Here is a 16,894-nt window from a genome sequence, read left to right as displayed (position 1 = left end):
TTACCTTTGCCAACAGCACCTTTCTCAGAACAAAAAGTCAATCCTTGAATACACATTGTGTATTGGCGAAAATCACAACCAGTAAGACCACAATCAATAAGAATAAACAATAACACCTCCTCCACAATAGTCCTCAATACCGGCGCCCCGCAAGGCTGTGTACTTAGCCCCCTACTGTACTCCCTGTACACACACGACTGCATGGCAAAATTTGGTTTCAACTGCATCTACAAGTTTGCTGACGATACGACCATAGTGGGCCGGATCTCGAATAACGACGAGTCATAATACAGGAGGGAGATAGAGTGGGGTGGTACAGCGACAACAATCTACCCCCTCAATGCCAGCAAAACTAAAGAGCTGGTCATTGACTTAAGGAAGCAAAGTATTGTACACACCCCTGTCAGCATCAACGGGGCCGAGTTGGAGATGGTTAGCAGTTTCAAATTCCTAGTGTACACATCTCCAAAAATCTGTCCTGATCCACCCACTTCGACGCTACCACCAAGAAAGCGCCTATACTTTCTCAGGAATTCAGCATGTCCACATTAACTCTTACCAACTTTACAGATGCACCATTGAAAGCATCCTATCTGGCTGAATCACAGCCTGGTATGGCAACTGCTCGGCCCTAGACCGCAAGAAACTTCAGAGAGTCGTGGACACCGTCCAGTCCATCATATGAACCTGCCTCCCATCCATTGACTCCATCTACAACTCACGCTGCCTGGGGAAAGCAGGCAGCATAATCAAAGACCCCTCCCACTCGGCTTACTCACTCTTCCAACTTCTTCCATCGGACAGGCGACACAGAAGTCTGAAACCACACACGAACAGTCTCAAAAACAGCTTCTTCCCCGCTGTTACCAGACTCCTAAACGACACTGTTATGGACTGACCTCATTAACACTACACCCCTGGATGCTTCACCCGATACCGGTGTTATCTAGTTACATTGTGTATTTTGTTTTGCCCTATCATGTATTTTCTTTTATTTCCTTTTCTTTTCATGTACTTCATGATCTGTTGAGCTGCTCGCAGAAAATACTTTTCACTGTACCTTGGTACACGTGACAATAAACAAATCCAATCCAAAATAAAGAATACCCGCTCTCCCGCAGGTACAGAAACATGCACAGGACACCCCCTCTGCCCCCCTCCCACCTCCCTCATAAACACAGCCGGCCCCTTCGCTCCTCCCGAGGGGGTCAGCAAATGCGGCATGGACCTATCTACCTTCAGATTCAGTACTGTATTCAAGTCCACCCTAGTATTCAAAGTAAAAGATAAAAACGTGACACTGTCAAAGTCCAAACTCAATTCAGTCCCAGTCCCTCAGCTTTCACGAATGCCTCCGCCTCCTCCGCCGTCTCAAAGTAGTAGTCCCTGGAGTTATATGTGACCCTCAGCATCACCGGGTAGACCATCCGAAACCTTTCGTTGCCACCTTCGTTTGTCCAAAGGCCACCTGCCTTCTTGCCAGTTCTGTCATGAGAACCTGGTATATATGGGCAGCACGGTAGCATGGTGGTAGCATAAATGCTTCACAGCTCCAGGGTCCCAGGTTCAATTCCCGGCTGGGTCACTGTCTGTGTGGAGTCTGCACGTCCTCCCCCGTGTGTGCGTGGGTGTCCTTCGGGTGCTCCGGTTTCCTCCCCACAGTCCAAGATGTGCGGGTTAGGTGGATTGGCCATGCTAAATTGCCCGTAGTGACCTAAAAAGTAAGGTTAAGGGGGGGGGGGGGGGGGTTGTTGGGTTACGGGTATAGGGTGGATACGTGGGTTTGAGTAGGGTGATCATGGCTCGGCACAACATCGAGGGCTGAAGGGCCTGTTCTGTGCTGTACTGTTCTATGTTCTATATGTATACCATCACCTTCACACACCGCTCGATTCAGCTTTGCCCATCTCAGCACCTGCTCCTTCACCTGATAGCTGTGGAAGCAGACGATCACAGCCCTTGGTGTCTCATTCGCCTTTGGTTTTGGCTGGAGTGACCGGTGGGTCCTGTCCAACTCATTGAGGGAGCGATCCCCCTCCTCCCCAATCAACTTAGCGACATCTCCACAAAGTACTCCGTAGGCCTCCAGCCCCTCAGGCAGTCCCACGATTCTGGGATTCTGCCTTTGTGACCTGTTCTCCAGTTGCCTCACTTCGGCTCAGAGCCATTTGTTACTTTTCACCACCCTCCGCAGCTCTTCGCTCATTGAGGTGAACTGGTTGCTGTGCTGCCACCCTCTTCAACACCTCTCCTTGCTCCCGCACTGCTGTGATGTCTTTGCCAAAGCCTCCTTCATCAAGGCAAGGGTCTCACCCATCCATTCCTTGAGCGAGGTCATCATCTTCATTCGATGCTTATCAAAGTGTTTAGAAAACAGACGCTCAAACTCCCCCGCCATCACTTCAGCCAACGTTTCCAGTGTAATGGGCGCAACCCCACTCAGCGAGCTTGCTCCCACCATCTTTCCTCCTGCTGAACTCCCCACCAAACTCACCAGTGGACTTTTGTTCACCTTTCTTTTTTCCCACATTCTTTTTCTATGATTTCAACATCCTTTAGTTGCCTTAAGCTTCCGCACGAATGATTATATAAAATTCTCCCCCAAAACATGGGTACAAAGGGCCAAAAAAATACAGGCTCTAGCAGGAGCCACCAAACATTCGATCTGCAGCTACATGCCGCCACCGGAAATCCGCCCAGAAGATACCATCTTACGTAGTGTGACTGCCTCGTGGTACAAAACATCCAGGAAACATCCTCTCTCTCTGATGTATCGCAGTCTCTGCAGCTCAGCCTCCAGCTCAATGACTCTGAGCTGAAACTCCTTGAGACACAAACACGTATGCAAACAGTAAACCCATACAGCAGATGTGTTTGCCCTGGATCACACCGCTATTCAGGTGCTCCCACGTGCTGCAGCCTTGCCTTTTTGTCCTCCCATCTTCAATGTGTTTTAATTAATTGCATAATTACATTATTCACACATTTAAATAGATTTTAAATACATTTTATTAACTCTACCAGCAGTTTATATACTATTTTAAATGTTAGGACTGGAACAGACCTCAACCACTTACCACATACTCACTAAACAGCTAGTTTCTTTCCCTGAGTAAGAACCAATTCCTAAAGGATGAGAAAGATACCAAAAGCAGAAGGAAACCAACTCCCCAAACTTTCTTCACTCACCAAACTCTCAGTTATGCACTCAGTTCCTCAGCTGTCTCATTTTATATCTCCTTACTCTCGATTCCTCTTTTGGAGGAAATAGTTTCCCTATTGAATCCTTTTAAATTTTAAACATCTCAATGAGACCACCCTTACTTCCATACCCAAAGTGCTACAAGCTAAGATTTTACAATCATAATTTAACCTTCAAATCTCCAGTAACATCCTGGTGAATCTGTGCTGTGCTCCCATCAAGCCCAATAAATCCTTCCTGAGGTGTGGGGCCTATAGCTACACGCAGCACACACAACTCCAGATGAGGTCAGATTAACAGGTATATAACTGAACTCCTTTATAATCCAGCCATTTAAGAGAAAGGTCAACACTCCATTGTCCTTTTTCAATTGCTAATTATGTTTGTCCACCTTTAAATAATTTATGTCTTTGGATTTCAAAACCTCTTTTCTCCACTACAGTCTCTAGTTTCTCACCAGAAGCAAGTTTCAAGCACATTCTTGAAAGAGAGGGCAGAAGCAGAGAGAGAATTCTCTAATCCGGGTCATAGGCATCTGAAGACAAAAAAGGCCAATGGAAGGCCGAAAGGATGAGGGTAATCTTTCCTCTAAGCAGTGCAGCAGCCCAGGCCACTTAGGTGCCCGCGCGCAGCCATGCAACCACGTAGTTAAATAAATCACCCAGCCATTCCAAAACAATGTTCGAGGGTACATTGGAAGGGGAGAGCACAAGAGGCTTGAGTTAATGGAATGGAGGAGGAGAGGGTTAGGATTAGGGGCTCTAACAGAGTACAGGTTATTTAAACTGGAAGACAAGTGGGAGTCAAAATAGGTCAGGAAGTACAGGGTTGATGATTTAGTGATATGATGGGATAGCATACAGACAGCGGGGTTTTTGATTAACTGAATTTCAGGATTGATAGCGATGGCAGAATAGCCTGGATAACATTGGAGTAGCCAAATTTGAAAGGAACAAAAGCATGAATGAGAGTTTTTTGCAGCTAGTGGGCTGTGGTTCCACTGCAGGTGGGTGATATTACAGAGATAAATGTTGGGTCATCTTTGTGATAGAGGGATATGAGGTGGGATTCTCTGATAATGGGGCTATGTCCCCACATCTGTGAGAAAACAGGTGTGAATTACTCTAGACTTTCCTGGAGAAGGTCCAGGGTGCTTCTCCATTTTATAGGGGGCTGGCAGGGCCCTGGAGTAGTCCTCGCAGCTCTGACTACCGATACGGGGCCCTGCAGTTCAGGCCACGGGTCCGTGCATGCGCACAGCGGGCCGGTCCAATATCAGCCTCCCCCTGATCTTGCGCGCCTGCCGATCGGTGGCCCCCGATCGTGAGCCTGGCCGTCCTGGAGGCCTCCCCCCCCCCCCCCCCCCCCCCCCCCCCCCCCACCAGGGTGGCCATGGACTGAGTCCATAGCCGCCACTCCGAGCTCCAGCCGGGTGGAACCATGAGAGAACCACACCGACGGGAACTCGGTCAGTTGTCGGCGGAGAATCGCCGCAGGGGCCTCTTTCAATGGCCCCCGACTAGCGCTGCGCGCGAGGGGCGACGATTCTCCAGTCCCCGCGATTGCAGCGCGGAGGCTCGGAGAATCCTGGCCATGGACTCAGAAGCTTAATTTAGGTAGAATAGAAAGAGAAAATGTTGAATTTATTTGGTAAATATCTTGTAATATTAAAAAAACAAGTGCCAATTGGCACGTAGCAAGGTCCCACAAACAGCAATGAGGATCGGTTTTTGCATAATGTTAATAATATTTTATTATTGTCACAAGTAGGCTTACATTAACATTGCAATGAAGGTACTGTGAAAATCCCCTAGCCGCCACATTCCGGCGCATGTTCGAGTACACTGAGGAAGAATTCAGAATGTCTAATTCACTTAACAAGCACGACTTTTCGGAACTTGTGTATTGGAAAAGCCAATAAAAAGATTTCAAAAAAACAAATAATCTATGAACTTTAATACAAAACACAAAGTGCAGTAGACCTTTCATTTTTATTTGTAAATTAAGGAGACCTGCATTTTGCAAAATATAAATATTTGTACTAGTGTGCAAGTATCTTATCACTTTATACTTTATTTTTATTTCAATGATTGTCTATAATTACGTTATGAATTACGATTACGTGTTTTATTTTTACTGACATCGCAATTTAGCACCCGTGGCCATAATGATTTTCATCTTATTTTCTACCTGCCTGCCTTTAGCCTGCATTTCTGCCTCTGGTCTGCCACCCTCTCTGCCTTCCTCTGGCCTGCAATGTCTACCTCTGGCCTGCCTGCCTTCCTTGCCTGTCTCTGGTCTGCCTGTCCTTCTGTCTCTGGCCTTCCTCTGGCCTATCTGTCTCTCAAGTGAACGTTTAGAGGGAAGACCATAATTAGATATGTGAGATGGAAAAAAAAATTATTTAATAGAACTGGGCACTTACTGAATAACGTTGAAAATTAATATGTGTAATAGATGTAATGACATTGTAGTTATTTCAAGTAATAGATCATTTTCACCATTTGAAAATTATAATTTAAGTACTAATTAGCAATTTTTGTGATAGATTCAAGGCACTTCTAATTGTGGTCCCAGCTGGTGTTGGCTGTAACAATAAAATCATTGTTTCTTCATATTATTCTCAGGTGGAATGCAAAATATTATGCTCCATACCTTTAGTTTGGCCCGTTATACCTACATAATACTCTCTGGAATGCGGCATGCTAATGGAACGCCAGTTTCTCGGATTTATAGCGATAATAAATTTGAAACTCCAGATGCTCAGGGACCTATCATTAATATGAATGTGCTGGATGAGAAAGGTGGCATTGTTGGTTATGCCAAGGTATGTTGTAATCTTGTCACTATCTCATAGTTTCTGCTGTAAGTCATTTGTCGAATTGGTTGTAATTGTACATGGCTTCCAAGAATATGAGAAATGACTTGAGATCATGACAGGGATAAGCAGAAAACTGAGGAAGAGCTGTAGAAAGTTGTGCTGGTATTTTGATGAATAGTTATATTCCAGCAATCAAGGTAAAATAACACAATAAAGGCACCTGTGATTATACATCCTGTAGAAAAAACATTCCCATTTCCCTTGTGTATTTTATCATATTGCACAGAAAAATCACAGTGATAGGTTATCATGATTAAAGAGGTATTACCTCTCTGGTAGTATGCCTTGCAATTCACAGTAGCCATGTTGTAAGTATAATTAAAATACAAAAGGTTTATGGCAACCAATGTAGTAACAACAGCTGCACGCCTTTAATGTGTCGGAGCAGAGATTTTGCATATACTCCTCCAAATTGACAATGCTATCCCATTAAGAAAAAGTGTCATAAAATGAAAATGAAATGAAATGAAAATCGCTTATTGTCACGAGTAGGCTTCAAATGAAGTTACTGTGAAAAGCCCCTAGTCGCCACATTCCGGCGCCTGTTCGGGGAGGCTGTTACGGGACAAACACTAATGATTAAAACAAAAGTTCCGAAGAAGTCATATTGGACTCGAAACATTGGGCAGGATTATTCATGCAACCCACCACAGGTTTGACGGAGGCAGTTCTCTATTGGCCTGCAGTGGGATCTTCTGGTCAATGGGGTTTATGGTTGAATGTACCGCTTACCACCGCTGAACCCGCGGCTGGTGCACTGTTGGCAGGACCAGAAGATCCCATCGGCATGAACGGCTGGAAAGTTCCAACTAACTGTGCTTCTCTGTCCACAGATTCTACCAGACCTGCTGTGTTTTCACAACACTTTCTGCTTTCATTTAAATTATTAACTACTTTTGGTTTGTTACATCATAAATCTTTTTGTTTTGTGTGTTAAGTGAATAATCGAGGATAACCTCTCAGTGACAAATAGCAGTGCAGGCTCACTCATGAGTCTGGATACTAGACTTTCCACCCTAGGTGGCACGGTACCACAGTGGTTAGCACTGCTGCCACACAGCACCATGGACCTGGGTTCAATTTTGGCCTCGGATGACTGTCTGTGTGGAATTTGCACTTCATAAATTTCATAGAATTTACAGTGCAGAAGGAGGCCATTCGTCCCTTTGAAAGAGCACCCTACGTAAGCCCATACCTCCACCCTATCCCCACACTTCCACCAAATCCCCGTGACCCCATCTAACCTTTTTTGGACACTAAGGGCAATTTAGCATAGCCAATCCATCTAACCTGCACATTTTTGGACTGGGGGAGGAATCGGAGCACCCGGAGGAAACCCACGCAAACACGGTGAGAACATGCAGACTCCGCACAGACAGTGACTCAAGCCAGGAATCGAACCTGGGACCGTGGAGCTGTGAAGCAGCTGTGCTAACCACTATGCTACCTTGCTGCCCTCCCTGCGTCTGCGTGAGTTTCCTCCGGGTGCTCTCGGTTCCTCTCACAGTCCAAAGATGTACAGGTTAGGTGGATTGGCCATGCTAAATTGCCCTGTGACCTAGTGACAATGAAGGAATGGCAATATTTCAAGTCAGGATGACTTGGAGGGGAACTTAGAATCCTAGAACAGAATTATCGCAGTGCAGATGGAGGCCATTCTGCCCATTGAGTCTGCACCAACCCTCTGAAAGAGCACTCTACCTAGGTCCACTCACACACCCTATCCCTGTAACCCAGTAGCCCCACCTAACCTTTTGAATACTAAGGGACAATTTAGCATGGCTAATCCACCTAACATGCACATCTTTGGATTGTGGAAGAAACCAGAGGAAACCCTCGCAGACACATGAGGAGAAAGTGCAAGCTCTACAGTCAGCCAAGGTTGGAATTGAACCCGAGTCCAGGCAGCTAACCATTGTGCCACCGTGCCACCCAGCTTGAGGGTGATGGTGTTCCCACGGATCTGCGGCCCTTGTGTTTTTAGTTGGAAGAAGTTGTTGATGGGAACTTTTTGTGTTGCTGTAGTGCACCTTAAAGATGGTATACATTGCTGCCCTGTTGGTCGATGGTGGAAGGAGTGAATGATTAAAGTGGTGGATGGGATGCCAGTCAAGTGGGCTGTATTTTCCTGTATGGTTTGAAGCTTCTTGAGTGTTATTGGTGCGACACTCATCCAGGCAAGTGGAGAGTATTGCTTCACTCTCCTGACTTTTGCCTTATAGGTGGACAGGCGTTGAGGAATTAGGGGTGAATTACTCACCCAGAATGCCCAACGTCTGACTTGCTTTTGGAGCCACAGTGTTTACATGGCTGCTTCAGTTCAGTTTCTGGTCAATGGTAGGATGTTGATAATGGGGGATTCAGTGAATGGAAATGTTAGATTGTCTCTTGTTGGAGGTGCTCACTGCCTGACATTTTTGTAGCTCTTGTGGGCAGCACGGTAGCATGGTGGTTAGCATAAATGCTTCACAGCTCCAGGGTCCCAGGTTCGATTCCCGGCTGGGTCACTGTCTGTGCGGAGTCTGCACGTCCTCCCCGTGTGTGCGTGGGTTTCCTCCGGGTGCTCCGGTTTCCTCCCACAGTCCAAAGATGTGCGGGTTAGGTGGATTGGCCATGCTAAATTGCCCGTAGTGTCCTAAAAAAGTAAGGTTAAGGGGGGGGGGGGGGGGTTGTTGGGTTACGGGTATAGGGTGGATACGTGGGTTTGAGTAGGGTGATCATTGCTCGGCACAACATCGAGGGACGAAGGGCCTGTTCTGTGCTGTACTTTTCTATGTTCTATCAGCTCAAGCTGTTTAGTTCTTTAACCCTAACTCATCTTCCTGGAACCTTTTCAAAACGTTTGAAGTACTGGACTCTCAGTGATCAACCCATATAAATTTTTAAAGATGCTTATATGCTGTATGAATACTGGGGGGTTGATTTCCTGGCAATTATATTTATCAAGGACATCAATGCCTCACTTTAACTCACATAAAAGAATAGTCTTTACTACCAGTCTATGCTTTGGTGTTAAATGATGCCTAAATTTGACTTGCTGAATGATCTTACATTTAATTTATTTTACACTATGCCACTTTCCTTTAGAAAGTTATTAGTATGTCTTATTTTCAGTGGCACTGCATGGAAATGTATTTCAGGCTATTAAGCTGCAGCGGACCCTATTTATCTGCACCCACGAAGATGGCATAGAATATGGCTGTAGACCCAGCTACATTACCTGACAAGTAACATGAGTCTGGGCTATCAGAGAGCTAGATACTGAGCTGTGGCATATGCTATGGGGATACCCCTGCAATATATATTCGGTACATTAAGTGACAGTAATCATTAGTGATGGCCAGAATGTTGACTCCAATAATGTGCAGACATTTTATTATGCTGATCTTTGGTACAGTGCTGTGAAGTGGCACTGAGGCCCATTTCAGCAGTTATCAAATACGGTGAGATGCTGGGCTGTTTGATTACTTTCCTGAAGACTCGTGTCTGCCTTTTTTGTGTCTTTATTCTCTTTGTTTTTTCCCTCTGTCCCTTAGCTCTCTCCCCCTTTAATCTGGCAAAGCCTGTGTAAAGCTCACAATCCTCACAAAGGTTTGATTGTCCCTTCTGCCACTGCCACCCACACCCCAACTCCACTGCCCCACCATCTGTCTAAATTGCATTTGCCTGGAATTTTCCTGCAGAAGCCCCCATGTTTGTTGTGATGTGCACATAACATTACATTAATTAAAAACTAGATTCCCCATTTCCATTCGTATTTGTCTTCATGTCGCTCGTAATAAAAAATGCCGAAAGTGAAAAATGCAGGCCCATCTGAAAGTTCACTTGCAGCCTAGCTGATAATGTGATTTATGAAAACACTATCACTCTTTACTGCTACAGGTAGACAAACTGGCAAATTTGTACAACATCCATCTTCGCACTGGCTGCTTTTGTAACACTGGAGGCTGTCAGCAACACCTCGGAATCAGTGATGAAGATGTTAAAAAGAACCTAAAGGTTAGTACTGACTATATTTTCTCTCTATGTTTTGATGTTGATTCAGAAAGATAATTCTAATTGTAGCACCGGATAGAGGTTTGTGTTGCTCTTCATCTCATTACAACAGACGATAGTCATAATTAATCCTCTAGCAGGAAGAGTATAATTCTACCAAACCAGACCTACTTGATTTTCAGGCAAGACTGAGATCATGTTCGGAGAATCACCCGGGACCGCCGAAAATCCCGCCCCTGCCATGTCCAGAATTCTCCCACCCGCAAAAAGTTGCCGTGCCGCCAATCCCGCCGCCCGCCTCGGAGAATGGCGGGGGCCGGCGGGAGGCTATGGGTTTCTGTGCTGCCGTTATTCTCCGGCCCGGATGGGCCGAAGTCCCACCGCTGAGAGGCCTTCTCCCGCCGCCGTGGTTTGAACCACCTCTGTGCCGGCGGGATCGGCGGCGCGAGCGGGCCCCCGGGGTCCTGGGGGGGGTGCGGGACGATCAGACCCCGGGGGTGCCCCCACAGTGGCCAGGCCCGCGATTGGGGCCCACCGATCGGCGGGCGGGCCAGTGCTGTGGGGGCACTCTTTTTCTTCCGCCGCCGCCACGGCCTCCACCATGGCGGAGGCAGAAGAGAATCCCTCAAAGTGCATGCGCCGGTGGTGACGTCAGCGGCAGCTGGTGCACCGGCACATGCGCGAACCGGCGAAGGCCTTTCAGCCAGCCCCGGCGCCGGGTGGAGGGTGTCAAAGGCCGTTGTTGCCGGTTTTGGCGCCAGTCGGTGTGGTGCCAACCGCTCCGGCGCGGGCCTAGCCCCTCAATGTGAGGGCTTGGCCCCGAAAGGTGCGGGGGTGTGGTTAGCGCCACTCCGCTATGCCGGGACCCCCCACCCCGCCGGGTAGGGGAGAATTTTGCCCCAGAAACCAGAGACTTCAGAGAAACCTTTCATGAAAATTAAACTAAAATGTCTTTGCAATATGGGCTGGAAATAGTGATTATTTTTAAGCAATTCTAATTTAGCTCATTCAAATCTGAGCATCTTAAGTTAATACTTCTCTGACCTCTTGCTTTATGATGCCACCATATAAGAGACATTGAGAGTTGTATTATCCTGGTAAACTATAATACCTCACGTGGGCCGAAGTCCCACCGCTGAGAGGCCTTCTCCCGCCGCCGTGGTTTGAACCACCTCTGTGCCGGCGGGATCGGCGGCGCGAGCGGGCCCCCGGGGTCCTGGGGGGGGTGCGGGACGATCAGACCCCGGGGGTGCCCCCACAGGGGGCCTCACGGTAGCATGGTGGTTAGCATCAATGCTTCACAGCTCCAGGGTCCCAGGTTCGATTCCCGGCTGGGTCACTGTCTGTGTGGAGTCTGCACGTCCTCCCCGTGTGTGCGTGGGTTTCCTCCGGGTGCTCCGGTTTCCTCCCACAGTCCAAAGATGTGCGGGTTAGGTGGATTGGCCATGCTAAATTGCCCGTAGTGTAAGGTTAATGGGGGGATTGTTGGGTTACGGGTATACGGGTTACGTGGGTTTAAGTAGGGTGATCATTGCTCGGCACAACATCGAGGGCTGAAGGGCCTGTTCTGTGCTGTACTGTTCTATGTTCTACCTGAACATCAGTGTAAAGTCCCAGGCGAATGACTAGGCGGAAGCAATGACTGTAAGAAAACTTAACACTTATTTTACCTACTATATTACAACTCTATAATACAACTCCTACTCCCCGAAGAGTCTCCTGCATCTGGTCCACCCTTGGGCCAGGATATTTATGTCCCATGGTGCCCTTGGCTTCTGGGTGTAGCTCCGCCCCCTCATCTGGGCAAATCATATTCAGGTGAGGCCACAGGGGCTCTTATGTTGCAGACCCCGTGGCCTCTGGATGGGTTATACACCCCTCCTCCTCCAAGTCTGACATGTCATCCATCCCAACGACAGGAGGGGGAAGATCCTTCACCCGCTTTGCCCTAGGCTGTCTCTCTGATGTCCACTTCCCTGACCCGGCGAGGTGTAATAAACCTGAGAGCAGCGTTTGCGGGCCAAACGCCTGGGTGGTTCCACCGTACTCAGGCTGGCGGCCGCCACCGGATCCGTTTCGACCGTCGTTGGCAAAGTCTCCATGTCCGATTCGGGGTTGGATGAATTAACCTCCTGCACTTCCAGGTCAAGGGGCTAATCTGCCTCACTAGGTATCAAAGGTGGCTGCTTTGGAGGAAGGGGTAACACCAGGCTTTGATTTGCCCTTGAAGACTGCAGAGGTGGTCACGTGCCTATTCGATTGTCTTCTCAGTACTCAAGGAATATGAGACCAGCCCCGATTGCTTTCCAACTGCCCCTGGAATCCACAACACCCCGTCGGCAAAAATTCCGGACATAGAACACGTCGCATGTGGAAAATTCCCTGATAGGTCTGGGTCGCCGTGCTTCGGAGTGTTCCTGCCGATCATTGATCTTTTCCCCAATGACCTGCATGGCAAGGCTCAACCGCATGCGCAGCTGACAACCCATTAACAACTCGGAGGGAGCCACCCCAGTAGTGCCGTGTGGCATTGTTTGGAAATAGAAGAGGAAACGAACCAGACGTTTCTCCGGGGAATCGGAGGTCTGTTTTCGCATTCACATATTAAATGTCTGTACCGCTCATTCGGCCAATCCGTTAGATGACAAGTGGTAAGGCATGGTCCATGCACAGCGGACCCTGTTTAGCTTCAGGAAATTGGCTAATTCCGCACTCGTGAAAGCTGTGCCATTGTCCAACACTAACACCTCGGGAAGCCTGTGGATACTGAAAGTTTAACGGACCTCCTCAGTAGTGGCTCGCAATGTCATCATGGCCCTGCGATGGACATCCATCAACTTCGAATAGGCATCCACGATAAGTAAATACATGGCTCCTTGGAAAGGTCCATGAAACGTGGAGTTGGGACCATGGTCACTCCTATGGGTGAAATGGAGCTGCAGGAGGGAGCTCCTGGCACCATCTACATTGTTTCGACAACGTTTCAATGTCCGTGTCTATCCCAGGATCTACCCAGCTTGACGCGCCTTGCAAGATCTAATGTGATCTCCTGAGACATTGCGATGTGATGCCTGCCCATTGTGGGAGGGATCACTTTTTGGCAAATCTTCATATTAGAGCAGGAGAGCTAGTCTCACTTCAATATGCAGTTTCATGAGGTAATCAAGGTGTGGGGATCTATCCCCTTCGCTTTAGAGACCTTGGGCAAGCGACGTTCAATACTGGTCTCCACAAACGGGGACCAGATGGAATGGCATTCATGGGGGTCTCCCAGAGGATTGGAGGCTCCCAGGTGCATGCAATCTGGTCAGGGTGGCACCTTGGCACTTCTGGTGCCACCTGGGCAGCCTGACAGTTCCACCTGGGTGCCAGCCTAACACTGCCAAGGTGCCAGGCTGGCACTTGCAAGGAGCACAGTTGGCATTTTTTGCATGGCGGTGATTGCACAGGGGTGCCCTGCATGGGTGAGCGGGTGAGAGGGGACTGGGGAGCCCCTCACATTGAGTTGGGGCTTGAGAGGGGTTTGGGGGTCGCAACGGGGGCTCAGGCGATCGGAACGCCATTTTTATATGGCGTCCCAATCACGCCAACACTGAAGAGTTTCGGCGAGCGGGGCTCCTCAGTGTAGAAAATGGGACTAAGTGCTGGCTCGGCCGCGCTTTCCCTGCTGAAGTCCCAGAGTCAGGTTAGATAGCGCTGAGTCCCCCGACGCTCACTTTTAGACATCATTCCCGTTTGCTTAAATCGTGCCCTTGATCCTCATTCCCCAGTTATACTGCCACAGGAAATTGTTTTGTTACAGGAAAACGGGGTTAAGCGCAATGGTGGTATTTAACTCAGAATTGCACTGATCCATGTGTCAATACTCCCTCAATGCTGCACTGGAGTGTCAGTCTTGCTTATGTGCTCCAGATCCTTGTGTAGGACTTGAACCCAGAACCTTTAGACTCGAACGGGACCATGCTACCACTGAGGCTCAGTTGAAATGTAATGCCACACAGAATGCATTATATTAGAAAAACAAAATGCGTGACCCAATCCCCATTATAAGTTGAACTCTGGAAAGAACAGTGGCTGAAGAAGATTGTTGTGCAGAATACTAAAGTTTATAATTTTTCCAACAGGCAGGACATGTCTGTGGAGATTCTTTGGATCTAATTGATGGCCGGCCCACTGGGTCAGTACGAATATCCTTTGGCTACATGTCCACGTTTGATGATGCACAGACATTTTTAAAGTTTATTATAAATTGTTTCGTTAAGCAACCAGTTTGCTTTGACAACGGCATCCTATCTAAACTAACACAGTGTGGAACAATGAAAGAAAGTGATGAATCGTGGGCAGAGAATCTCCCAGATGGAAAAGCAAAGAAGATGGCTTCAGAAATTGCTATAGCACATAATTCTGCCAGGACTGAGGATCCTCTCTATCAGAATTCTTCCGATAATCAATCAGAGTTGAACAAAAACTCTACAACTTCCAAATTAATGTATTATGACAGTGAACCAATAACACTCGCTAACATCTACTTGTACCCAATCAAGTCCTGCGCTGCCGTTGAGGTGCGTATGAAGTTTTCTTTGTTACAAAAGCGATAGTATTGTGAAGTTCTGATTATCATTCAATACCGTTGATTTGTCAGTAGTTATATTCTAGGTGGTTGACAAAAACAGTTAGTTTACTGATCAGGATCATTTGTAGTTTTTACTTAGAAGTTACAATGACTCCTTATCTTTCTTACATGACCACCCTTTATTTGTCCCATTTTCGTTTTTCATAGTGACATTCTTCTAAATATCCTCATTTGGCACAAACAATAATACTGACATTTTTATAAGCAGCCTGAAGTATTTTACTCCCTGCTAACATGTGACATTGAATCATAGAATCGCTCCAGTGCAGAAGAAGGCCATTTAGCCCACCGAGTCTGCACTGACCCTCCGAAAGAGCACCCTACCGAGGCCCACTCCCCTGCCCTATTCCGTAACCCACCTAATCTGCACATCCCTGGATACTAAAGAGCAATTTTACCATGGACAAATTACCTAACGTGCACATCCCTGGACTTTGGACTGGGAGGAAACCGGAGCACCGGGCGGAAACCCACTCAGACACTGGGAAAACTTGCAAACTCCACGCAGACAACAACCCAAGGCTGGAATTGGACCCAGGTCCCTGGTGCTGTGAGGCAGCAGTGCTAACCACTGTGCCACTGTACAGCCCTGCTGGCTTTCTGCCCATGGAACTCCCAGCATGTCATGCACTGTGCACTAGAAGGGCCTCAAAAGAATGTAAATTATGTTCATTAGGGAGCATTATTATCTCATTTGAGGCAAAGACAGGAATCATTCTTTCTAAGTGGTAGCCATTTTTCAAGAAATGAATTATCGGTTCCTATAGTTGTAGTGTTGGTGCAAAGCAAATGCATTTATATAGTTATCAAAGAATGAAGTGCAATTCTGCGAACATTAAAGAACACAGATTACAGGAGCTGAGGAGCTGAAATGTATGAGATAACTTCTTGGAATTGAATGGAAAAGTGATAAAAGTCACAGTCAAAGCAAAAAATTGCAAAGCGGGTAGAAACAGAGTTCATTGGGCTACATCTTGCCCATAACCCCAACACTAAATGCAGTCTGGAAACGAGGTGGCTCCCTTCTCTGCCAGATACTATGATGCCACCTATCACCACAACTCCCTCCACTCCCACTCTCCAAATGAAGGCATAAAGAGAATGTAGATGAGGACAGAGAAACAAGAAAAACACGTTGGTGAGAGCGAATCAAAAGAAAAGAAAAAGACAGAAGCAGAAGAGAAACAAAAACGTAAAACAAGGGTCAGAGAAGAGAGAGAAAGATAATATTCCGTAGTTCAGGATGTGCAGTACTGCTGGTGATTGGCCAGTATATGTTATTACGTATTTGGGGCTGGTTTAGCACACTGGGCTAAATCGCTGGCTTTTAAAGCAGACCAAGGCAGGCCAGCAGCACGGTTCAATTCCCGTACCAGCCTCCCCGAACAGGCGCCGGAATGTGGCGACTAGGGGCTTTTCACAGTAACTTCATTGAACTTCATTGAAGCCTACTTGTGACAATAAGCGATTTTCTTTTTTTTCATTTTCATTTGCATTGCTTGTCATCTTTTAATCAATTTGCTTGGGCCAGAATTTGATGTGGTATAAGCAGGCATGCGTCTGACCTGCAATTGTGTAAAATAGTGTGATAAGATATTGGGCACAAGTTCTGAGGTTTTCCTGCTTGTGCACAACATCACGATTGGCAGACATGTGCAGGAGTCAGAAGTACGCCCACCAACAATTAATCGTCAATTAAGCCCAATAGCAATCCAATTTATCCAATTTTACATGCCGGCACAATTTAGTGCTCACCTTATGAGCAGGCGGCCAATACATTTTTTTAAAGTTCCTAATCCAAGAGCAGGATAAAACGCAACAAGAGCATTGGCTGTGTGAGTTGTTCAGTGTTGAGAGTTTGCTGCTGCTTTATTGCTGAAATTTCATCCCTTTTCCTGTGGTTTCTGCTGAAGTATTTGCTTTATTAACTTTGTTTTGAGGACTCTTTATGTTGTCAACTCAAACTCTTTTGTTTTGTTAACTCTCTTCGAGGATTTCTGCTGAATGCACCATTCAGTTCATGGGACAGTGCCAAAAGCATTTCAGCATGGGCATTGTGTACTCTGCTGGGAGTCCTCCTCTGAAGAGGAAGAGAGGGACTGAAGTCAGACAAGGCCAGGTGTCTGCAGGCAGTATCCCAGAGAGAGGTCTGTGGGAGGGGAGGCACAGAAACAGGGCTGCA

General features: G+C 47.2%; 1 protein-coding gene across 5 annotated transcripts in view; it reads left to right on the top strand.

Annotated features, from left to right (window-relative positions):
- The window catches only part of mocos (molybdenum cofactor sulfurase), a 348,946-nt gene that overhangs the window by 164,957 nt on the left and 167,095 nt on the right, over nt 1-16,894 (top strand). For all 5 annotated transcript variants that reach the window (XR_005460716.1, XM_038797685.1, XM_038797687.1 and 2 more), the window contains 3 exons: nt 5,830-6,029; nt 9,966-10,082; nt 14,204-14,641. Coding sequence is in view for 4 of the 5 variants with exons in the window: in XM_038797685.1 (XP_038653613.1) it covers nt 5,830-6,029; nt 9,966-10,082; nt 14,204-14,641 (755 nt within the window). In the remaining variant the exon portion in view is untranslated. The remainder of the gene's footprint in view (nt 1-5,829; nt 6,030-9,965; nt 10,083-14,203; nt 14,642-16,894) is intronic.

The sequence above is a fragment of the Scyliorhinus canicula genome, chromosome 5 (genome assembly GCF_902713615.1).
Source record: "Scyliorhinus canicula chromosome 5, sScyCan1.1, whole genome shotgun sequence".
NCBI lineage: Eukaryota > Metazoa > Chordata > Chondrichthyes > Carcharhiniformes > Scyliorhinidae > Scyliorhinus > Scyliorhinus canicula.
Note: the sequence above shows the minus strand (reverse complement) of the source record. Positions and strands in the feature narration are given on the sequence as shown.